Source organism: Cavia porcellus, unplaced genomic scaffold, assembly GCF_034190915.1.
Source record: "Cavia porcellus strain 051 isolate PalLab524CR breed Dunkin Hartley unplaced genomic scaffold, mCavPor4.1 scaffold_9, whole genome shotgun sequence".
In the NCBI taxonomy this organism is placed as follows: Eukaryota; Metazoa; Chordata; class Mammalia; order Rodentia; family Caviidae; genus Cavia; species Cavia porcellus.
In genome coordinates this window covers 50,705,965-50,731,122 of record NW_026947492.1, presented here as the reverse complement: position 1 = coordinate 50,731,122, position 25,158 = coordinate 50,705,965, and the positions used below count along the sequence as shown (strand labels likewise).

At 34.7% G+C, this 25,158-nt stretch overlaps 1 protein-coding gene and 1 long non-coding RNA gene across 5 annotated transcripts in view; one reads left to right on the top strand and one right to left on the bottom strand.

Moving 5' to 3' along the window:
• Pcf11 (PCF11 cleavage and polyadenylation factor subunit) overlaps positions 1-19,760 on the top strand; it is a 25,343-nt gene extending 5,583 nt beyond the window's left edge. The window contains exons 3-16 of one of the 2 annotated variants that reach the window (XM_023564606.2): positions 405-593; positions 937-1,131; positions 2,008-3,125; positions 3,513-3,693; positions 3,799-4,282; positions 4,815-6,376; positions 8,208-8,307; positions 11,912-12,031; positions 12,625-12,730; positions 15,671-15,854; positions 16,408-16,563; positions 16,964-17,056; positions 17,549-17,584; positions 18,655-19,760. In XM_023564606.2, coding sequence (XP_023420374.1) covers positions 405-593; positions 937-1,131; positions 2,008-3,125; positions 3,513-3,693; positions 3,799-4,282; positions 4,815-6,376; positions 8,208-8,307; positions 11,912-12,031; positions 12,625-12,730; positions 15,671-15,854; positions 16,408-16,563; positions 16,964-17,056; positions 17,549-17,584; positions 18,655-18,867 — 4,737 coding nt within the window. In that variant the 3' untranslated portion in view covers positions 18,868-19,760. The remainder of the gene's footprint in view (positions 1-404; positions 594-936; positions 1,132-2,007; positions 3,126-3,512; positions 3,694-3,798; positions 4,283-4,814; positions 6,377-8,207; positions 8,308-11,911; positions 12,032-12,624; positions 12,731-15,670; positions 15,855-16,407; positions 16,564-16,963; positions 17,057-17,548; positions 17,585-18,654) is intronic. The other variant, XM_003468521.5, reaches the window with a different exon arrangement.
• LOC106027388 (uncharacterized) lies at positions 18,342-25,158 on the bottom strand. Of its 3 annotated transcripts, none has more exons than XR_001200985.3 (5): positions 24,958-25,158; positions 23,210-23,432; positions 22,243-22,433; positions 21,502-21,590; positions 18,342-18,752 (listed from the first exon to the last, which is right to left on the bottom strand). It is a non-coding gene; the product is annotated as an uncharacterized LOC106027388 (long non-coding RNA). The 3 variants fall into 3 exon arrangements; XR_010049809.1 differs by having other exon boundaries at positions 24,685-25,154; XR_010049810.1 differs by having other exon boundaries at positions 24,729-25,154.

The following is a 25,158-nucleotide window of genomic DNA, read 5'->3' as shown; positions in this document are numbered from 1 at the left end:
GCCATATTTATCCTAATTTTAACTTTGTACAACTAAGATAAAAATTAAGTCATCAGGTGAGCCATTTTCTAGTTTATATTTTTGTCTAGAATGAGCATAATGCTAGGAATATTATGCCAAGGCCTAAAAAAATGGAGACTTTTTTACTTTTAAATATTCAAAGACTTGCCTAATTCCTTCCTTGAAGGACAATAACTAATTTTTTTGTCCGAAAATTTCAAGGATAAATTAACATTTGTAAAACAAAAATACCTTTAATATATTATTACTGTTGTATATATTTCCAAATGGCCAGTAATATAGTTACTAATATATGTGAAGTAAAACAGATTTATATAGCTTTATACTTACATAAAACATTTTATAGTAACTTAACAAGCCATAGAATTCTTCTGTTGTTCTAGGTGGATGAAAATACTAGAAAAAGTTTATTTAAATTACGTTCTACATGGGATGAAATATTCCCTTTGAAGAAACTTTATGCCCTGGATGTAAGAGTCAATTCATTAGATCCTGCTTGGCCTATTAAACCTTTACCCCCCAATGTGAATACATCCAGCATCCATGTGAATCCCAAATTTTTAAATAAATCGGTAAGTTTTAATATGAATGCTATATAAATACTAATGTTTTTAACTATCATTTTAACTGCTCCAAAATTTCTTGCCAAAGGCAAAAATAAAATATCCTACATTCAGATTGGCTTGAAAAAGTAGTAGTAAAAGTACATATATTTAGATTTTTAATTTAAGAATATATTGTTATTATTAACATGTATTTTGAGTTTTAAATTTCTGAAAAGTTTTCTGTGCTTTTTAAGCACGATAGGCTGTGACTGGATGGTATTATAAGTTAAGCTGGTAATTTTTAGTTAGCCCTTAGCTTCCTTTTAAACCATAGTATATTTTTCTTAACAAAAGTATTTTTTTCTTGTAGCCTGATGAGCCTTCGACTCCTGGCACAGTGGTCAGTTCCCCCAGCATCTCCACTCCCCCAATTGTTCCTGATATACAGAAGAATCTTACCCAAGAACAACTAATAAGGCAGCAGCTGCTGGCAAAACAAAAACAGTTGCTAGAACTTCAGCAGAAAAAGCTAGAGTTGGAGCTAGAGCAAGCTAAGGCACAACTGGTAAGTAGTAGAGATTTAGTATATAAATATATACTAAGTATTTTAAATTTGTCTTCCACAAAGAAATATTTTGTGTTTAAATTGTATTAACATGATAATTTTATTGATAATTTTTCTGTTAGACTGTGAACTGTAATGCATTTATTAGACCAAATTTTTCTATCCTTATTGTAAAACTCATTTGATTACATATTGTATAATATTTCTTCCAAATATTTTTCATTAGATGGGGTCTTATGAAGTAGCATCTTAGTTTTGTTTAACTGTTAGTGTGGATTTAATGTTTTAGTCCCAAGATGATAGTTCTGTTATGATGAAGGTTTTTACTTACTATAGTATACTATAGTACTATAATGGGCAAAGGAGTTGTTTCTAGCAGTTTGCAAAAAGGAAAGCCATGAAAAATTAAGGAAACCTGGAGGCACATATGTGTATGTTTTTATGCATAATCTTACATTAAGATCATGAACTTCTTTGAGGGTCAGGAGGAAGAAAGTACAGGATTTTACAAGTTTATTAACAGTTCTATTTTGGGAGAAACTACATTCATGACAGTTTAATTGCTAGAGTGTAGTTATTTGGCAGTTTCTTTAGTATGTCTAGCTTTAGACTCTTAAATACATAATTAGGAAGAAAGAGGCTGCCTCTCCCCTAATTCTATCTAGAGATAATGTGAAAGAAAAAAGCAAGGACTAGTAAGAAGTAAGGAACCACTAAAGAACTAACTTTCTTTATTTTATACTTATATACTGGAAATGTTCATTATAAATGCAGTATTGAGTAAAGAGATTTAAATAAAGCTTTGTATTCTGCATGTCAAGAAATGGAAATGAAATGCATGTTTTATAGTATTAAGATGAACATTTTTTATTTCAGGCAGTTTCTCTTGGTGTTCAGCCTGAGACATCCAACTTAGGTCCTGGATCTGCACCATCCAAATTACATGTTTCACAAATTCCTGCTATGACAGTTAAAGCTCCCCATCAGGTTCCTGTGCAACCTGAGAAAAACCGTCCAGGTCCATCCTTACAAATTCAGGATCTGAAAGGAACTAACCGAGATCCCCGTCTTAACAGAATGAGCCAACATTCTTCTCATGGAAAAGATCAAAGTCACAGAAAAGAATTCCTGATGAACACATTGAATCAGTCTGATAATAAGACAAGTAAAGCTGTACCTTCTGAAAAACTGAACTCATCCAAGCAAGAAAAAAGTAAATCAGGTGAAAAAGTAATCAAGAAAGAACTTGACCAATTAGATTCTAAATCTAAATCTAAATCTAAATCACCATCACCCTTGAAAAACAAATTGTCCCACACAAAAGACTTGAAAAGTCAAGAATCTGAAAGTGTGAGGTTGTCTGATATGAACAAGAGAGATCCAAGATTAAAAAAACATCTTCAGGATAAGACTGATTGCAAAGACGATGATATAAAAGAAAAGAGAAAAACTACCGAAAAAAAGGATAAGGATGAGCACATGAAATCATCTGAACACAGACTGATTGGAAGTAGAAATAAAATCATAAATGGTGTCGTACAAAAACAGGATACAATAACAGAAGAATCAGAGAAACAGGGAACAAAACCTGGGAGATCCAGTACTAGAAAACGTTCAAGGTCGAGATCACCCAAGTCTCGGTCACCAATTATACATTCCCCAAAGAGAAGAGATAGGCGGTCACCCAAACGAAGACAAAGAAGTATGTCTCCAACTTTGATACCTAAAGCTGGGAAGATTCGCCAGTCAGGAGTTAAGCAGTCACATATGGAAGAGTTTACACCACCTTCCAGGGAAGAAAGAAGTGCTAAAAGAAGTACTAAACAGGATGTTCGAGATCCAAGACGGATGAAAAAGACTGAAGAGGAACGACCACAAGAGATTGCAAGTCAGCATTCTACAAAATTGGGCTCTGAACCAAAGGAGAATATAGAAAATTGGCAAAGTTCTAAGTCTACCAAAAGATGGAAATCTGGTTGGGAAGAAAATAAAAGGTATGATGTTAACATTTTTGTTCAAGTACAATAAAGTGTCTGTTTTAAAGATAGTGTTAATTTAAAAATTAGAAAATATTTCTTGGGTGTTATAATTACTACTTTGTTCTGCTGTCTTAATTCTTAACAACCGTATGCTTTAAACTCCATTATTCCCATTTTACAGATAAGGAAACTAAAGTTTAGAAACGTTTACTAACCTATTAAGGCTGCAGTCCAGGTCATGGAAAAATTAGAATTCATAACCTCATTTCCTTTTGTATGTGTTTACTTTTCATGGTTCATTATGTCTATTTTAGATGGGTCCTTTGAAAGGGATTTTTAAATATGGTCTTGAGAATTTAAAAGAAGACACTTGAAAATAACATACTGCATTTGTGGTTTCAGTTTACAGCAGGGGGATGAACATGGTAAATCTCCTCATCTAAGGCATAGGGAGAGCTGGTCAAGCACTAAAGGAATCTTGTCACCTCGAGCCCCAAAGCAGCAGCATCGATTAAGTGTAGATGCCAATCTTCAGATTCCTAAAGAATTAACCCTTGCAAGCAAAAGAGAATTACTTCAAAAGGTAGTTACTGCAATTAATCCCTTGTAGTCATTATTGTCTTGTCTTTTTTTGTAGTACTTCTTAAATTTAATATATTTTACTTTGTCTTTTATTATCCCTATGCAGGCGAGTGAACGTTTAGCATCTGGTGAAATTACACAGGATGAGTTCCTTGTTGTTGTACATCAAATTCGTCAGCTATTTCAGTATCAAGAAGGTAAACATAGATGCAATGTACGGGATAGCCCTACAGAAGAAAATAAAGGTGGATTAAAAAAGAAACCTCTTTTATCTGATGCTGAATTAACCTACTATGAACATAAAGCAAAACTGAAAAGGACACAGGTTCAGCATTCATTTCCGAGACTTGATCTTTTAGATCCTGATATTTTTGACTACCCTTTGACTGATGCCTTGTTGTCTGGAATAGAATGTGAGCCATCCAAAAGTAAACATGCAAGTAGGAATAGTGGAGCACAGTTTGACAGAAAAGAACAATTTAGTGAAAGAGCAAGACGTCTTTCTCCTATATCTGGGAGTCGTACTTATGCTGAGAATCTTTCACCCCATGAGGGCCGGAGAAGACATGACGAGCAAGTCTCTGCTAAAGGTAGAAAAAGTTAAATTAGATTATGCCTATTGAATCACAGAAGTGAAGGGAAAGTGAACAAGCTAAGTGGGGATGGATTTTATTGCTGTGCAGATTATTTTTTTTTTCTTCATGTTTGTTTTGTTGTGTTTTATTTTCCCCTATGGAAAGAAAAGGGAGCTACGAAAGGACAGTTATTTGTCAGGGACTTCAGAAGGTTTTTTTTCTTTTTTTTTTTAAAATACGTAATTTTATTTAATTCTTTCAACCTACCCAATTATATATTGTCCTCATTTTACAGATAGGAAACAAAACTAGAGAAGTTAAATAACTTGCTCTCAAACAACAAGTTAATAGGATGGGGATTTTTTTTAACCTAGATGTGTCTGAATTGAGAGGGCATCTTTCTGCATAATGTCTGTCTCTTTCCTTCCTGCTAATATAGTGAGATAGTTTTTTTTTAATCTGTGTAAACATTTAGCTGAATGTAAAATCTTTAAGATAATTTGATATAAACTCAAATTCAGTGAAAATATTTTTTTCTTTTTAAAAGGTGTGCGAGAAGAGCAGAGGTCTCCGTTCAATGATCGTTTTCCACTTAAGCGACCTAGATACGAAGATTCAGATAAACCATTTGTAGACAGTCCAGCATCAAGATTTGCTGGCCTTGATACAAATCAACGACTTACAGCTTTAGCTGAAGACAGACCATTATTTGATGGACCTAGTAGGCCATCGGTATCAAGAGATGGCCCAACCAAGATGATTTTTGAAGGACCTAATAAATTAAGCCCTAGAATTGATGGACCTCCTGCACCAGGTTCTCTTCGGTTTGATGGGTCACCTGGCCAGATGGGGGGAGGAGGCCCTTTGAGATTTGAAGGACCACAAGGTCAGCTAGGAGGGGGATGTCCTTTGAGATTTGAAGGTCCTCCAGGACCAGTAGGAGCGCCTCTGCGGTTTGAGGGACCAATTGGCCAAGCAGGAGGAGGAGGTTTTCGGTTTGAAGGTTCCCCTGGTATGAGGTTTGAAGGATCTGCAGGTGGTTTGCGATTTGAAGGACCAGGGGGCCAGCCTGCTGGTGGTCTCAGGTTTGAAGGACATCGTGGTCAACCTGTGGGTAGTCTAAGATTTGAGGGACCTCATGGTCAACCTGTGGGTGGTCTTAGATTTGATAATCCCCGAGGTCAGCCTGTAGGTGGTCTTAGATTTGAAGGGGGTCATGGTCCATCAGGGGCTGCAATTAGGTTTGATGGACCTCATGGTCAACCAGGAGGTGGGATCAGATTTGAGGGGCCTTTGCTACAGCAAGGAGTTGGGATGAGGTTTGAGGGCCCACATGGGCAGTCAGTAGGTGGTTTGAGATTTGAAGGACAGCATAATCAACTTGGTGGGAACCTGAGATTTGATGGTCCACATGGTCAGCCAGGGGTTGGGATTAGGTTTGAAGGACCTTTAGTACAACAAGGAGGTGGAATGAGGTTTGAGGGTCCTGTACCAGGAGGTGGCCTGAGAATTGAAGGGCCTCTAGGTCAAGGTGGTCCAAGATTTGAAGGTTGTCATGCTTTAAGGTTTGATGGGCAGCCAGGTCAGCCATCACTCTTGCCAAGATTTGATGGGTTACATGGCCAGCCAGGTCCTCGATTTGAAAGAACTGGTCAACCAGGCCCTCAGAGGTTTGATGGACCACCTGGACAGCAAGTTCAACCAAGATTTGATGGTATACCTCAAAGATTTGATGGTCCACAACACCAGCAAGCATCAAGGTTTGATATTCCTCTTGGTCTACAAGGCACACGATTTGACAATCATCCTTCACAGAGGCTTGAATCAGTATCTTTCAATCAGACTGGTCCATATAATGATTCACCTGGCAATGCTTTTAATACCCCATCCCAAGGACTGCAGTTCCAAAGACATGAACAAATATTTGATTCACCTCAAGGACCAAATTTTAATGGACCACATGGCCCTGGAAACCAGAATTTTTCAAATCCCCTTAACAGAGCTTCTGGACACTATTTTGATGAAAAGAACCTTCAGAATTCTCAATTTGGAAACTTTGGCAATTTACCTGCTCCAATGCAAGTTGGAAATATTCAAGCATCTCAGCAGGTAGGTTGTGGTTATTCTAAATTGGTATGTTATGCAGATAAGTTTTTTTCTTTTTAATGTTTCTAGGGTTTGAGTTAGGTTTGCAGACAATAACTTTATTATATAGATTAGAAAGTTTTTTTTTTTTCTTTCTAAAGAAAATGTAGTTACTGAAGGAGGTTATTGTGTTTTAAAAATCTAGGAGAATGAATTGACGCTGTGGAATGAAATTAGCAGATTAAATCCAAAACTGATTTCAGCTCTTAAAAGATGGAAGAAATAACCGAGTTAGTCACCCACTTTTCTAAAGTCTTCCTCACCACTGTCTGTTGTATATACACACATACATACGCATACACATACAAGGTTTTCATTGCTTTTTTGTTTTAAAGCTTGTGAAGTATATAGTTGGATTTCATAAACTGCTACATTGGACAAGTATTAAACACTAATATGCTATAAAGTAGACTATTTCTTAAGAACTTTCTTAACCTTAAACAAATGAGAAAATAAAATTATCCATGTTTTGTTTTTTTAATCCATGCTTATAATAGCTGTTATTCTGCTTTTGTTTTTTCTTCCTACTTTGACCACCTTCCCAATCTAGTCAAATACAGTGGCTTGATACTAACTCTGGTACCTGAACATAGTCATCCATTTGCATCATTTATACTTGTTTTGAATATATCTAAAGATGCATATTAAACTTAAAGCAGTGTATTGTAATTTTGTAATTCAGTTAATATTTGAGTGACTGCTTTTATTTGTCTGCTAAAATTCTCCTGAGCTACATTTATCTTTTTTCTGGTGCTAATATTTTCTCAAGACATTAATTTTATAGTAGCACTGTTACATAGAAGAAAATGTAAAATAAGAGTAAAAAATCTTTAAAATACATTGTTATCAGTATTGACAGAAAATAGTGTTCTGTTCATATCTAGCAGTAATTTGAGGGAAAAAAAGAAAAATTTGCCTGTTAGATTTACTCTGTTGTATGTCTTAAAAGAAATGATAGTTATTGGGAAGCACTCTAGAATGGGACTTGGCATATTAAATAGTACTTCTACATTGAACAAAACTCTGGTAGGTTTTTGAGACAGGATCTCACTATGTAGTCCAGGCTGACCATTCTCTTGCATCAGCTTCTCAAGTGCTGGAATTGCTGGTATGGGCCATTATGCCCAGCTTTATTCTTTTTCCAAAATTTTTTTTATTTTGTAGTGTTGAGAATTGAAACCAGGGCCATAGGCAGGTTGGGGGGGGGATATATATATATACATATATGTACACATGTATACATATATGTATATATATATATATCCCCCCCCCAACATTCTCTTTGATGCTTTTTACAAAGTTTACTTTATGTCCAGTCATGATCTTATCCAAAACTGATAGCTGAACAGGATGATCATCTACAGTTCAGATTACTAATTAACACAGACGACTGGAAAGAGGCTAGGGATTCAACTTGATAGCTAGTCCCTAAAGTTGTATTCAGGTTGTATTGCTGGATGTCATTTCTTTTTGTAAAATAAGGGACTGTACTCACAATGTGAACTGATCTTTATAATGTCACACAGGCGATTGATGACTACCTTATTTTTGCATGGTATCTTACATTTGTCAAAATTTCAACTCATTCTTAATTCTTTATGACTCTGAAATAGATAAGGGTATTGCTGATTGTAGAAGATCTAGAAGTGAAATGACTCGGTCAGATTATCTTTTAAATCTTTATTATAGAAACTAGGCCCATAATGATATCTGTGAGTGTTTTCATGTGATTATAATTTAACATGTTACTTAATATTTAGAAAGGATATTCTCAAAGTTAGGGTTTATCTTACAGGTTCTGACTGGTGTTGCTCAGCCAGTAGCATTTGGCCAAGGGCAGCAATTTTTACCAGTTCATCCACAAAATCCTGGAGCATTTGTTCAGAATCCTTCAGGTATGTAATCTGAATATTATTTTGTGCAAAATATAGTTATCATTTTGTTAAGCAGTCAATTGTTTCAGCTACAAATGATACTTTCTGAGAGGAAATAGTCAGTTTGGAGAAATTTAATATGGCTGAGAAATTTTTAATGCCTTCTGAGTTCATTTACATTGTTGGTAAGTATTTACAGAGACCCTGTTCATAGCTAGAGGTTAGCTTGATTTATAGAGGCCAGGAAATCAACTGGAAGCTGGGATGAGGGGTAGATATTTGTGGTAAGATAGAATATGTAAATGATAAATCTTAGAAATTTCAGTTGATTTGTATGTCTACATTTGTTACGATCCAGTAAACATTAAATAAATACTAGAGTTACTATCTTATAAAATTAATAGATTCATGATTTGTGGTCACTGAAATTAAAGAAAAAAACCTTGTGATTTCTTAGTCAGGTCCCCTAATGATCATGTTGGTACCATGGGGTGAGTCTTAACTAATAATGGACAAGAGGACTTTCAAAACTAATTTTAGTTTTAATATATGGCAAGTGGAAAGTTATGTTAATTTTTCACATTAACAGCAAAGTTAATGTACTCAGAACCAAATATTAGTAAGGTTTGTTTTATTTTCTAAATCATTAAAAATGTTTTCACTGGCATACTTTTTGTGTTGCTGGAAGTTATTCAGTTTACAAATTTAGGGAGCTCTTTTTTCTTTTTTATTTAGGGAGTTCTTTAAAACTTCTGAATTAATTATGGAAGTCCTAGCTAATATTATTATTCATGCATTCGTTTGTTAATTGCGTCAGCTCAGAATTCATTCAGTATGAAAGCTGTTTGCTTTTAATTTCTAGATGGACAATGAGGATATATAAAAAGGGAAGGAAAGGATCTAAAGTTAGAAGACCAGCCAGGCATGGTGGTACACTCCAGTCATCCTAGCACTTGGGAGACTGAGGCAGGAGGATTGTTGTAAGTTCGAAACCAGCCTGGGTTACAAAGTGAACTCAAGGCCAGCCTGAACTGCACAGCGAGACCCTGTCTCAAAAAGACAAAAAACAAACAAAAAAATAAAAGTAAAAAAGCCAGCATTAGAATCTATCTCTACTCTCTACTTTATTAGGTAGGCAGGGTACAAGCAAGTGTCCTTGCTTTTCAGTTGTTTACTTTGTGGATAGGAGATGATAGTATTTGTCCAGGAATTTTTTTAAAAAAGAGAATCAAATGTGTTGTATACTATATAAAAATACTTTTTAACTTGGAAATGCTGTATTTCCTTTAGAAATAATGTATTTTCCTTTAGTAACTAGTTTTTTGTGTGGAATATAACATGAATTTATTTAATTGATTATTAATTAATGTATTGATGTATTTTCCTTTAGAAACCAGTTTTTTGTGTGGAATATAACATGAATTTATTTAACTATTAATTAATGTATTAATGTATTTTCCTTTAGAAACCAGTTTTTTGTGTGGAATATAACATGAAAATTTGCAGCATTTGTGCACCATTGGTATAACCTATGATGTGCAAACACTGCAAGTTTTCATTTTTCTTATACAATATTGAGGTATACATGGATAAATATGGGGTATAGAAGTGTGATGGAGGAAATCACATTTCATTACCCGGGGCTGGGAATATTGGAAGTTAGGTTACATTTTCCTTTTTCAAGTTCTATTTACAAATTGTATGAATAGTGTTTAGGGCTATCTTCAGCTTCTCTCAAGGTTTCTATTCTAATCTGAAAGTGAATCTATCATTTTCCCATATTCATTTACTCTTTAAAGCATGAATTGATCATTTACAGATGCTGGGCATTGTTCTAAGAGGAATTTAAATAAGATCTAATCTTTAAAGAAGTTTTTAGTGTAGGAGATGTATTGATTAATTTGCTTGTATATTATATATAAGCCAGCCATACTGCATGCTTGTAATCCTAGTATTCTGAGGAGGCTGAGGCAGGAGGATAGCAAGTTGGGTCAACCAGAGATGCTATCTCATAAATAAATAAATACATAAATACATACATACATACATACATATATACATAAATGCAGGCCAGAGTCGTAGGTCAGTGCAAAGACCCTGGTTTCATTCCCTAGTACTGCAAACAACCTACCCACATCAAATGGTAGATAGTGCCAGATACATTAGTGCCTTATAAAACTTCATTTAATCCTTATGACAACCTTACATAGAAATTATTACTATTTTACAGGCAGGAGAAACTGAGGCACAGATAAGCAACTTGATTGTGGTCCCCACAATCAAGCTCTGGTTTTTTTTTTTTTTTTTTTTTTGCACTGCTGAACATTAGAACCAGGACCTCATGTATGCTAGGCAATTGCTTTACCACTGAGCCTACACCTCCAGCCTCCAGCTCTAGTTTAAGCTCTTAATAAACTTGGTTGCCTGTCGATTTTGAGTAATTGATTATCCCTCTTAGACATATAAGTAGCTAATTGGAACGGAATGTTAGTGTGTGGAATGCTGTTGTAATTGATTAACTTTTGGGGTTGATTTACTCATTTATAGTTTTTTTTTTTTTTGAGACAGCGTCTTCCTATGTAGTTCAGGCTCACTTTGAACTATGTGTAACCTAGACTGGCCTCAAACTTAATGATGGTGATCTTCATGCCTCTGCCTCTCAAGTGCTTATATTACAGGCGTGTGCCACCATGCCTGGCTTCATTTAATTTGAACAGATCTTAGAGTCCATGTACAGAGTATGTAAGGTTAAGGGTAGGGATTATAAATATCATGGATGGGAATTAAAGTTCTGCCATTAAAAGGAAAATTTAGTCATTGAGAATTTTTCTGGAGGCATAGGCACATATATATATTGACAAGCAAATACATTAAAATACTACATGTATTTATTTATTTTTGTGTGTGTTGTTGGGGTTACAACCCAGGGCATTAAGGATGCTAAGCAAACATTCTATCACTGAACTATAATACCTCAGTTTTTGTTTTGGTAGTTGAGCTTTAATAAGCTTGATGCTGGTTTCAAAGTAACTTGAGCTGCTTTGCAAGGGCAGTAATTCAGCAGAGTTCATAGTGGCAGGCATACTCAGAGCTTCAAGACTCATCTTAGTGCCTCAGTTACTTTGTATAATTAGGGGAGGGAGCAATGGAGTTGGGAGTACTTTTTCTACTTTGGCTTTTGTCCCTAGATATTTGTGCTAAGCAGTGACATATGTCACTTTGCTTGTGTAAGATTACTTTCTCTCCTATGTGATTAGGTAAGTAGAGAATTAGAATGGTGGAAAGTTGAATCTGAGCTTGGGGCTGTGTTGTGCAGAAGGGAATGTGAGGCTTTCTTCTGTATCTTTTCTTCAGCTTGGAATTCATTAGATAACAGTGGGCAGTGCTCATTTTTTAGATTATATATGCACATGAATGTGTCTATAGTACTACTGGTTTTCAATATATGTCCTGGGAATAATTTCTCAAGGGGTATGGATTTGTTGACCTAAATAAACAGTTAACTTAAGATTCTGTCATATTTATTGTTGGTAGAACATCCTGAAGAAACCTGAAAAATGGTTAGTATAATATATACCTTTCAGTCCTAATCTACCTTGACTTTCAGAATGTTATTTTTTTAAAGGTGCACTTCCTAAGGCATATCCTGATAATCATCTCAGTCAGGTGGATGTAAATGAATTGTTTTCAAAACTGCTAAAAACAGGAATTCTCAAATTATCCCAGCCTGATTCTGCCACAACACGTAAGTATGGTTTTTAAATATTTAATGTCAGTAAGGCTCATTAGAGTTGCATTTTGTGATACTAGAAAGTTATATTGCACTGAATCCTCTTATTTGAAAACCAAATATAATTGATTTATAATGACATTGTGGGGGGGGTACAGGGAATTGAACATAAGGCTTTTGAACTGAGCTACCTTCTAGCCCTGTGTATTTTTTATTTCAAGTCAGGTTCTTACTTAGTTGCCTAGTGTGGGTTTCAACTTGCAATTCTCTTGCCTTGGCTTCTGAGAGTGCTGGAATTATAGGCATGCACCATCATGCATGGCTCTGACATACTTTTAAACTTTGTAAATTTTACCCTTATGCTGAACATTTGGTTAACTTTCTTGCAAATGTTGTGTGTAGGTTTTTTACAGTATTCTACATTGTTTTAGATTATTTGGATATTGGAGAAATAAAACAATAAGTAGTTACATTAGGTTCCTTGGTGCCAGTAAAGACTTCAAAAGTACTGAATAGACTGGGTGGGTTTCTCTATGCTTATATAACAGTTTAGCATTCCTATATAAAGAATGGTATTGAGCAATTTTCTCTGTCTTCTCAATTTGAAGAGGTAAATGAAGTTGCTGCTCAGCCTCCCCCTGATGAGGAGGAAGATCAGAATGAAGATCAGGATGTTCCAGACCTTACTAATTTTACAATTGAAGAATTGAAACAGTATGTATTCTAATTTTCTTTAAAACGAGATTGACTTGTAAATGTTGTTTGATTTTTATCCCTTTTACTGTTCTAAAATTTAGGAAATCTGTTTTTTCAAATGGTAAAACATGCATAATCTTTAGGAAGCTAATTTTTAAAATCTCTTCTTAAAATACGTCTCCTATACAAGGTACTTAGGTCAAAAAGCCACACCAACATTTCTATTTTTATATCGATTTTGGACAGAAAATATAAGGAGTTTAAATATTGATGTCATTTTTGTTTTCCTTATCTTTATTTTCTGTTATTTTTCTGTATTATACTTCTAAAGTTCAGAAATGAAGTTTGATAGCCCAGCATTGAAAAATTTTCAGAAAAAAACCAGTTTCTATATATAGCATTATGATCATTATAGAAACTTAAGAAATAGAGTCTTTAATAACCAGTTTTCACATTCCTGGTTTTAACCAATTGCGTTGAAAGTATTTTTTTAAAGTAGTGTTTGTACTCAGTATACACAGACTTTTCCTTATTAGTCTTTAAATAATACATCATCACAGTTATTCACAGAGCATGTGAATTGTATTTGGTATCATAAATAGAGGTGATTTAAAATACATACGAAGATATACATAGGTTATATGCAAATACTGTGCCATTTTATTTCATTTTTTTTTTGTTTTTTGGCACTGGGAATTGAACTCACAATCTCGCACTTACCAGGCAGGCGCTGTGCAGCTGAACTATATCGCCAGCTCTATGCTACCTTATATAAAGGGCTTGGCTATCAGCAGACTTTGTTATTTATGCACCTCCTGGAACTAATTTATTATAATCTCAAATACTGTGTATAGTCATCCAAGTATTATAATCTTCTTTTTAGTTTTCCTCACAATCAAAAAGGTTATATTTGTAATCCCATTGAGACGTCATTGGAATCCCAGCAAGTTAATTTTTATCTACCACCACCAATACAACCCACAACCAGAGTAAAAACAATAAGACATATTCTAACTTAAGGGCAGCCAAGGGGTCCTAAGGCCAATCCCCTTGTGTATGTGTGGACAAAGGCCTCTCCTAGGCCTGATCTTAGGCCTCTCCTAGAATTTATTATCTTGTGAAGGTAGGGCGGTGGCTCAGGGATGAGTGACAGTGAGGATGGCTAGCCAGGTAGAAGAAAGGCATCTCTGTAAATAAAGAGATAAAGTTTATCTCTAAAGAGATAAAGATATGCAGAAGGATCAATTTATACAACTTATTAAGGTAGCAACTGAATTTTTTCGGGAGGCTGTGGCTTTGGTGCAAACTCTTGTACCCTAGGGAGTCATAGTCTCTTTTATCTTATTAAGGTTCCTATCCAGTTGACATTCCCAGAGCTATTAGCTCTAACAGCCAGCTGTGTTCATATCCTTTACACCAAGAACATTATGTGAGGAAACTGTCTGTTGACTTTAGAGATAATATACCAATACCTGACTAGCCTTATTTGTAATGCTTAGAGCCAGTTAAAGACAGAAAAAAAAAATATATCCAGCTCTCTACATATCAGTATAATAAAATGTCTCCAAATAATCAAAGCTGCAGTAATTGTTTTGCATTCAAGGGAAGTCACTAGAGTTGTCTCCCATACAACTCTTTGTGGATAACACCGGATAAACCAAGAAAATATAACTGCCTACAAGTCTCACACTGTCAGTATTTTGCACATTATTTTTAAATGTTAGTATTGCCTGTTATACTTATTCAAGACACTTAAAGCTGTCTTCTAGTATATAGATTTATACTATTCTTGTATTTTATGGAAAATTAGCTAAATGGGTTTTATAATTTTTAAAACGTTATTTTCCTTAGTAATAGTTTTACATATTTAAAGGCTTATAATAAAGGCTGGAATTCCAATGGAATTCCCTTTTCCTGAAACTATTCTTTATATAATTTTGTCCCCTAGAAGCAACTGATTTTTTAAAAATATTTTATAAACTATTCTTTTTTGAGATTAACTTTTATTTCTTAAAATGTGTATTTTCTGCTGGATTATTTTTAGACTCTTAAAAGTGAAGTTTTAGCTTTAGTTTTTACCTTTTCATTTTTAATAGTTGTAGGAATCTTGGGACCTTTGCCTTCCAGTCAAGTGTTCTACTATTGAGCTACATCACTAGGTCTCCCCATCCCCCTTCCCTTTTTTGAAGGGGGAGGGATTGAACTCATGACCTTGCCCTTGCCAGGCAGGCACCTACACCATTGAGCTAAATCCCTGGCCCCTTAAACCCCGCTTGTCCAGGGTTGCACTGAACTCCTGGACTGAAGTGATCCTGTCAGCCTCCTGAATAGCTGAGACCACAGGCTGTATCACTGTACCTAGCTCATCTTTTAGTACCTACCGACTCCTTCCATGTAGTTACAATAAACTTTTTCTTCATTAAATCATTATTCAGTATCACAAATATGTGTTTGTTGGGATGCAGAGTACCAATGTCTTGAGTTTTCCTTTATTCTCTCCTCAAGGGTTAACAATTGCATTATTTGTTCATGTACTTCACCCATATTACTATAATATATTATTGCTGTTAGAGCAAGAATGGAGCAGTTGAATTATCCAGACTTTCGAAGATCTAGAGGGGTGAAATTCAACTGTTCTGCCAATGTCTATCTTGATATATACTCCAAGCTAAAAATAGGTCAGTTATTATTGCCTTGGCCAGCATAGGATTCTTCCATTTTTAGCCAGAAGTTAGTTAGTAGGGGACAAGCCTATCCAGGTAGGTTCCATGATTCAACAAAGTTAAGGAAAAAGGGTCACAGATACACGAGATAATAATATCAATTCTCTGGTATTAACTGCTTCAGGCAGATCTTTTTGGTTTGCCACATGTTAAAACTTTACTATTTGTAATTTATTTTTAAAAAATCTATTAAGCCATGTTATCAAAACTAAAAGTCATTTCTTTTTCAAAATAGACGTTATGACAGCGTTATAAACCGGCTGTACACTGGTATTCAGTGTTACTCTTGTGGAATGAGGTTTACAACATCACAGACAGATGTATATGCAGATCACTTGGACTGGCATTATCGACAAAATAGAACTGAGAAAGATGTTAGCAGAAAAGTCACTCATAGACGTTGGTACTACAGTTTAACTGTAAGTAATCCATATGGTTTTGAACTATCTTTTAGCCTTCAGTTTTATCTTTCTCTAAAGGTATAGTGAATTAATGTGAATTTTCATGACTAAAAAGTATGTGTTTGTTGTTTAGACTATACTAGTAGTACACAAACTTGTTCTGGTTTCAAAATTCCAAGTTTCAGTTATTGAAATTTTTTCATAACAAACTGTACATAATGTTTATCTACAGTTGTAACTTAAGAGTTAGTGGAAAATTAACATTAAAATCTTAATTGTTGGGGCTGGGGATTTAGCTCAGCGGCATAAGCACCTGCCTTGCAAGCAGGCAGTCGTGAGTCGTGAGTTTGATCCCTGATACCGATAAAAACAAAAAAGACCAAAAAAAAAAAAAAAAAAAAAAAAACTTAATTGTTCATTATTGGCTCCATAGGGCCAAAAGAGAAAGTATAATTTTAAATATTAGAGCATACTATAGAAGAATGAACCATTACCTTTAAATTGCGTTCTACTGAAGAAAAATAGGTTTAGAATAAATGAAAATGTTCTTTATAAATCAACTTATTTTAAGGACTGGATAGAATTTGAGGAGATAGCTGACCTGGAAGAACGTGCAAAGAGCCAGTTTTTTGAAAAGGCACATGAAGAAGTTGTGCTCAAAACTCAGGAGGCTGCTAAAGAAAAGGAGTTTCAAAGTGTACCTGCTGGACCAGCTGGAGCAGTTGAGGTAAGAGAGTAGTGTTTAAATTTTTTTTTTGTTTTTATGAGACAAGGTCTTACTATGCAATTCAGGCTGGCCTGGAACTCACAAAAGATCTTCCTGGCTCAGCCTGCTGAGTGCTGGGAATACAGGTGTATGCTACTATGCCTGGCTATTTTGGGAGTATTTTTCAGTAAATAATTACATATTATTTTATATTTCTTTCAAATACCAGTGACCAACTGTGGTGAAATGTTCACTGTTTTTTCCAGAAGTTTGACAGTCCTAAGATCTTTGTATCTGTGTTGTATATTGAGTATTATTTAAACTTGTACATTCTAAAATTTCTTACTCAACTAGTGTTTACTTTTATTTTACTGGGATTAAGTGTGTTCTGTTACGTAATTTTCTTTTATGTGGTTCTTAGAGTTGTGAAATCTGCCAAGAACAATTTGAACAGTACTGGGATGAAGAGGAGGAGGAATGGCACTTAAAAAATGCTATTAGAGTGGACGGAAAGGTAATTCTTAGTTTTTTACTTTTCATGTAAGTGTGAAGGTAAATTTTTTTGTTGGTTTACCGTTTTGAAAGAGTATAATTTTTTTTTGTGGCCAATAAGGCATTAGATTTTAGTCATAGAATAATTAAGTTTTGAGAAACTTTAGCAACCACCTGGCTATATATACTTACATAGCAGGTAGCATAATTACTGCTGAATTTGACTTGTTTGGAATCTTTGCTCTGCCCAACCATAGTTTTGAATTTTATGCTTCCATCATCAAAACTGTTACTGTCTTGATAGCACATCATGTTATATTACTTAAAATGTACAGAGCAAATTTAATGAGTTTTCATACTCCATATATTGATTTTAGCTCTTTTGTGATAAACTTTTATCACCTTTGCAAAGTCTAGTCTTCTGGCTTAAATTTTAAAAGAAAAAATCATTTCAGAATTGTCCATTAGAAATACATGTGAAAAGGTACTTACTTTTTTTTCCTTATTGCTTTAGATTTATCATCCATCATGTTATGAAGATTATCAAAATGTAAGTTCTTTGGCTACTGTATTCCTCATTTATATTATTTTCAGTTACTTTGACATCAGAACAATGCTACTGTTAATATATTGAGCTTTTTCTATGTTTTGATGTAGCAGTTGTTTACTGAATACTGGTGTTAGGATAACACCAGCAATCTGCCATCTTATGTGATGGGCAAATTAAATTTTGAAGTATTTTTAGTGTTCGTTCACTTGAATATTGATTTTTTTTTAGTAGAATATGATGCCTGGAGAAATGTGGAAAACTGAAGAATGATAGGAATTGATTTCTAGAACTGAAAAATATTAAATGCTTTTTTTTCCCCCTCATTTACTTGATTTAGCCATCTACTAGGGGAATACTTTTTAGATGACTATATATAAAATCTGAGAAAGACATGTCTTGTGCCCTTAAAATTTTAAATTGTTGCTTCGTATGATGGTTCAGTTAGCTGTTAATCCCAGCTAATAGGGGATTGAGGTGTGATAATTAAGAGGCCAGCCTGGGAAACTTACTCTCAAAATAGGGCTGAGTTTATAGTTCAGCATTTTATGGGTTCAGTCCCCACTACTAGAAAGGAAGAAACTCCCTAAACCTTGTCATATTCATAGGTTGAGTGTTTTAAGAAACAAACAGTGGAACACAGTGATTGTTAGAAGACACCGGGTTTGAAAAGTGGTTTGGGGAGGTATTTCGAGGTTATCCAAAAAAGACAGTGTTTCCTATGATGGTTTGTGGAGATAAAAAAATCTCATAATCAAAATTATGACAGAAAACTCAGAATATTTCTAAGGGTTGCCATTTCTGCAGGGTTTACATATAAAAGCTTTTCTAATCAATTTCTTTTGGTGTATATACTTGTAACTCAGCTCTTAAGTGTCATGGCTACTTGCTGAAATGTACTGAATGTTGCATTTTTTATTAATTGACTGCCTTTGTGGCATGTCTTGTAAGAAAGCATGTGTGTTAATTTGTTGTATGTCTTTGCTCAGACAAGGGTCATAGAAAACCGTATGTCCTTTCATGTGGTAACTTAGAACTTTTCATCAGTACTCATAGGCATTTTCATTTTGTAGACATCTTCATTTGATTGTACACCATCTCCCAGCAAGACACCAGTTGAAAATCCTTTGAACATTATGTTGAACATTGTAAAAAACGAGTTGCAGGAACCCTGTGAAAGTCCAAAAGTTAAGGAAGAACAAATTGATACCCCACCAGCTTGTACAGAGGAAAGCATAACATCAACTGAAATTAAAACAGAAAATGATACAGTTGAGTCAGTTTAAATAAAATGAGAAAGGTTTTTCTTTTTAAACAAAGCTGCTGTTGGATATAGAGGGTGAAGATTTTTTTATGTATATATAGACATATCTGTATAAATTGTCTAGCTGAGGCAGGGCCTTCAGCTATAATTTGGATAATAAATACATTTTAGTATTTGCATTTCCTACTGCCTGCACAGTTTCAGGTGCTTGTTGTGTGAAAGTTCTGTAGATGTGTGCAAATTTAATGAAATGAAATTGTATGTGTAAAAATGTACGATTTTCACTTGTCAAACTGTAAATTATAAATAAAAAATATTTTTGCTATACATGGAGTGTAATATTTATGCACACCATCAAATAAAGACTGTTTCTGTACTTTTTATTGGGTGAAAATGGAACTGAACAGCAACCTCAACGTAAGTTTTTTTTTTTCTAGTAGCTTTCCATGATTAAAGAAGCAATGTATGAAGGTAGTTTTATCCTTCAAGAGGGGATGGTGAGAGAACACTGTAGGACTTTTCTAGCAGAAAAGCCAGATTTGAAAAATTTAAAAAATAGGCCATTTTTGCATACACATATATAGATATGTATCTTCAGCTATAGAGAACCATCTAGATGTCCATTTTTGCAAATAATCTAATGAAGCAACTTTCATTGAACTTGGACACTGCTGCCATCAAGCAATTAACAAATATATTTAAGTACTAAAGGTGATTTTTTTTAAAAGATATTTTTAAAATTGTCAAGTGATTTAATGCAGATGAACATATTTCTATTTTAAGTTACAGGGGAATCTGTAAGAATGTTCACTTGAAACATGGTTAACCTTTTTTCCTTTGTTGGTTTTGATTTGATTAGATGGATACCATGAGATGTTAATATTCAAACATGTAATAAATAGAATGATAAAGAAACTTCCAGTTTGTATGTCTGTTTCTTGAGTGACTTGATTTTACCTGTTTCTTAGAAGTGTTAGTGTGGTACTTGTTATGACATAAGCAGGCATTCTCACAGAAAAGACTCTAATCTTTTCTGTCATCTGCTGGAGGCAAATCTATAAAACACAGGCATAATTTACTAAACACTATATGCTTGGCACTAGCAGACTTTATATTTTCCCTGGTACTTAAGAAATCATGGTACGTACCATGATTAATCCACTTTCTAGATAAAACGTAGCCACCAAGGTTAGCTGTACAATAATTTGAACCTAGCTTTATTTTAATGGGAGATCTAAAGATAAAAGGCTTAAGATAGAAATTGCCATACCAACCTGTAGTGGTCAGTTAAGGAAGACTTTACAGAGGTGATACCTCAGTCTCGTCCTATAACTAGTTGTGGAGTTCATAATGACAGGAAGGGTAACTGGAGAATTAACAGCAAATGGAATGGTATGAAACAGCTCATGTTTTGAAAAAAAGGGACTTTTACACTGCTGACACTGGTAATTTTGAATGATTACGAACTGTTTTGGTCATGATGACCAGAACTGCCACTAGACATTTTAAACAAAAGTGGACATTTTTGTTCATTGAAGAGGCTTTTTCTGCCGGGTGTGGTGGTGCATGCCTGTAATCCCAGCACTTGGGAGGCTGAGGAAGGAGAATCACTGTGAGTTCAAGGCCAGCCTGGGCTACATAGTGAAACCCTGTCTCAAAAAATTAAAAAAAAAAAAAACTTTTTTCTAAGAATAACACATTTTAAAGAGATTATTAAATGTTGGAGAAAGGCCTAGTAATAAAATTGGTGAATCTTTACTGGGTTTGAGACTACACAAAAACACTGCATTAAAAAGATGAATCCAATAGGCAAAATTTTCTGCTGGACATTTTTCTGGTGAAACCTTACCTGTTTATAAATGCCTACAAAAAGTATTCAAAGAGTGAAAAGAGGGTTAAGGACGTTCCTTAGGGAATAAAAAGCCTGTAGGAAGGTAAAGACCTAAAGAAACGTGATTTTAAAAAAAGTAATAGAAAAATAGCAATGCAAAAAAAAAAAATTAAACACTAATCAACAAAGTAGAAAAAAAATGATAAGCTTAAGAAAGATTCCCTAATAACCCAAGAACAGTTTGATATAGATGCTCAGGGCAGGTGCAATGGGCAGTGTGAATGATAAGTAATGAAACAGCATGAGTTATAAAATTTAGCCAAAATACTGAGGAACCTTGGAGAAGAGAGATGTCAGAGGCTGATGAAATAAGATGGTATCAGGAGTACAGGAGCCAGTGCTGCTTCTGAGGGTAACTGGTATTTACAGTTGGAATTAAGATAGTTTAACTGCTATTTTATCTTTGAGATAGAATGTTAGATGTGGGTTAATGATGTAAACCTACATAAATTTGGCTATGCATTAGAACTACTTAAGGGAATGTTAAGAAATTCCTCATCTCAAGGGTTTCTCATTTAGTTGCTTCTTGCAGCAACCTCAAACATTTTAAGATGTTCTACAGTAAAATGTTCCAGAGTCAATCTACGAATCAAAATTTGACTTAAGCCCCACATAGAACTGGGAACTAGAACTAGTAACCAACTCTGGAAAGTGCAACAAGGAAGGCTAAATGAAGCCTCAAAGACGATGGGTCATTATCTTTTGGATTAAGTGATGTTTATGAGAATGTAAGGAATGTAGGAATTTCATTAAATTTATACTTACTTTGCTGTGTCCTGCACTTAATGTAATTTTTGTTTTTAAAGCTTCCAATTTTGATCTGGAAAATACAAAGCAATCTCCCTGGAATTCGGCTAAAAATAAATGGGGAAGAAAAAGATGGTATTTACTGAAAGAATCACTTGTAACAGCTCACCTTACAATAGAAAATTATACATTGTTATACTTAATTTTAGTACCAAACAAAAGTCCTAAAAAAGGTTCATAAAGAATATTCAGGAAAATCTTAAGAAGGCATTTAAAGATGCCTGGAAGAGGAAAGATGTAGCTGATCAAGGACGCAAACTGAAAATAGAAAATCAAAAGGACACTGTCAGGAATGTCCTAAATTTTCGTGAAGTTGGAAGTTCTTTCCTAACCCCAACCAGTGGAAATGAGTACTCTATTGGGCAATTAAGGAAAAATAAGAAATTTGAAACAAAAGTATCCATGGATTAGCCCAGGTTTGGAGGTGGGCACTAAAGAGAATGCCTTAGAGGGAAGATTGAGACTACATGGGCAGAGCTGGGGGACAGGGTATGCACCTGTAGTTCTAGCTACTTGAAAGGCAGTTTGAAGGCACCTCCGGCAACAGAATGACTTTCTCAAAACATCACCACCTCATTTTTTGAAAAACGGGGAAAAGTCTAGCCACTTTTACTAATTGAAACCAAAGCCTCCTACTCACAAATGGTTCTCTTTGGAATTCTGCACTTCAAGAAGCTTCTTTTATAGTCAATCACTTACCTTGAAATCCTGTGCAATCTGGTTTTTGCATCTTGATCATTTTATTAAAATTGCTCTCCTGAATATATCAATGACTCTGCCCGAATCAATGTTTTTCTTAAGTCTTTTGATCCTTCTTACTCCCCTATTCTTTGAAAATATCTTCTTTTGCTTTGTGTGATGGTATGATTCTCTTTTCTTCTACATTTTTACTTAGGATTAAAGCAAACAAAAAAATAATACAGATATGAAAAGTCACATCTTCTTGTTCTGTAACCAATGGTTAGCCAAAAGATCTTTTCCAAACTTATGATTCTTTTACAAAATAATTGCTGAGTTAATTGTACATGTATTATTTGTACTGTTTTCACTGTAATCCATAAATATGCCTGTAATCCAGGCATATTATTGCCTGTAGAATTGTATTTCTAGCAGTTATATTTTGTAACTAATTTTACTTAGCAAAACTTTTACGGGTGAATATTCAAAATTAAAATCAGTTACAAAGTTATGACTATCAAAGTACATATATTTGCACATTTTTTTGAAGCCTTTACAAACACACACAGCCTCACAAGTAATATGTATTTAAATTTTTGAGAAAGGTAGAGTTTGGAAACATTCTATCCTTTATGTATGTTCCTGATGATTTTTGAGAAGGATACCCTACTTTAGGACATTCTTTCATGATTATCAGTTTAAGATTTTTTTTTAATTCTTAAGCCAAATTTTGAAATTTACATTTTTCTAAAAATTATCAAGTCAATTTTTAAGGTTATTAGTAAAAGGCTACATAATTCATTTTTGATTTACTGTCTCCTAATCTGTAATAAATTGTTTCCAATATTTTTTCTCTACTTTCTTGGATTTGCTGTGTCTGTTTTCTTTACCAAATACCAGATATTACTATGATCAATGTTATTGTCTATTACATTAACTTTTGCTTTTTCCATTCTTTTTATTTTGGAAATGGAAAATTTAATTTTACCTGTTTTTTTACTTGTTTTCTTTGCTGATCTTTCCTGCCATATTGCCTCACATTTTTCATGTGTTGCTTTCCTCCCTCAGTGAGTTTACCCACTCTACATAGCAAAATTGCTTTGATCATTATTATGTAAGTAACTACAAAGACTACATTAATTTGAAGCCAGTCATGGAAGGTTCCAATTCCCCATCTATTATGTGATCTTGGTCAAATATGAACTGTTCATCTGTAAAAACAAAAATAACAGTAAAGATTAAATTTGAAATTATGTGCAAATCATTTATCGTAGAAACTGGTCTATTTTTATAACTCAATAAAGATTATTAGTATCTCAGTTGCTCCTTCTAAAAATGAGCTTGGAATGAACAATCCCAAATTCCCTTCCAATGGTAAAAAATTTCATCGTCCACCTATCGGTTCATCCACTGGATAACCAACTGATCAACCTACCAACTGAGTTGTTCACAACAGCTATTAAGCCCTTCCCTTGAAGTAAATACTCTAGATATCAGAAATGCCAAGATGAATTAATTCAGAACACCTACCTTCCAGAAGCTCCAAATCCTTAGGGTATGTGGTCAGGAAGTGAGAATCAATTGTTAAATAGGCATCTATAGTACAATGTGATAACTATTCTAGTTAAGGTGGAGCACATACAACAAAACTTAAGTACCTACATTGGAATGCTGATTCAGGTACTAGCTGCGTAACTTTCAGGAAACTTTTCTGAAAAAAGGAATAATATCTATTCCAGGTTATAGTAAGAATTATACTAACAAATTACTATAAAACAGTTAGTGCCACACTACAATGTGATAACTATTCTAGTTAAGGTGGAGCACATACAACAAAACTTAAGTACCTACATTGGAATGCTGATTCAGGTACTAGCTGCGTAACTTTCAGGAAACTTTTCTGAAAAAAGGAATAATATCTATTCCAGGTTATAGTAAGAATTATACTAACAAATTACTATAAAACAGTTAGTGCCACACTGATCTTACAAACTCAGTAACGCTTACAGACTCAATACAAAAGACTATGGTAAAGAAAGGCAACTTACTATACCTCAATAGAAAAGAGGTACAATCAAAGAAATTCCTAACGTACAGAACAAAACGGGTGGTGGAGGGGGGTTCCTGGAAGGAACAGCATTTGCAAAGACAGAATGATATGGAAAAGTATATTTGTGTGGCAGGGTAATAAAGGGTGGGGAAAAAACAGCTTCGGAGGGAATGTCTCAGAGGACACAATTCTTACTGCTTTCTGTATTTGCAGCTGCTAGGACAAAACGTGATAGATTAGATTTACAATAAACAATGAATTGTAAGAATATGTTACACAATAGGGTCGGAGAGAAAGATTTGGGCCAAATTGTTGAAACTATTACAGTGAAGAAACTTTGGTTATTAAGTCAGTAGACCTGAAGTAGTCTTTTGACTAATGATGTGTGTTTTTTATCTCGTTTTACAACTTACCTGACGTTTGACAATAGCAAATTACTGATAGTTTGAGTCTTTACCTGTAAAATGGGATAACCCCTAACAAGCGATTATCAAAGAGCCTGGTACTAGTAACCACTCAGTAACGACTGAGGGTGCAGCTGCCAACTTCTCTTTTAGGTCTTTTTCTATATTTGTAAGATGACAGGGCGAGAACAGGGCTATTCTTCCAAACAGCAGTCAAAAAGTATACCAGGTTTTTCAAGGACGAAAAGGCCCCGCCCGGCCCGCGCCACACAGGTCACCTACGCATTCAGTCCTGGGGCCTCCATTTAGGTCGCTGAGCGATAGAGGGCGAGGTCGATGACAGGCTGTTCCAGACACAGGCTTAGATAGGATCTTGTGAGAAGGATCAAAATCTCACAGAAAACCGGTCCACACCAGAGTCCCATGGCTCTAGGGGCGAAGCCTCGAAAAAGGTAAAAGGACAGGAAGGAAGCAGGAAGTGAC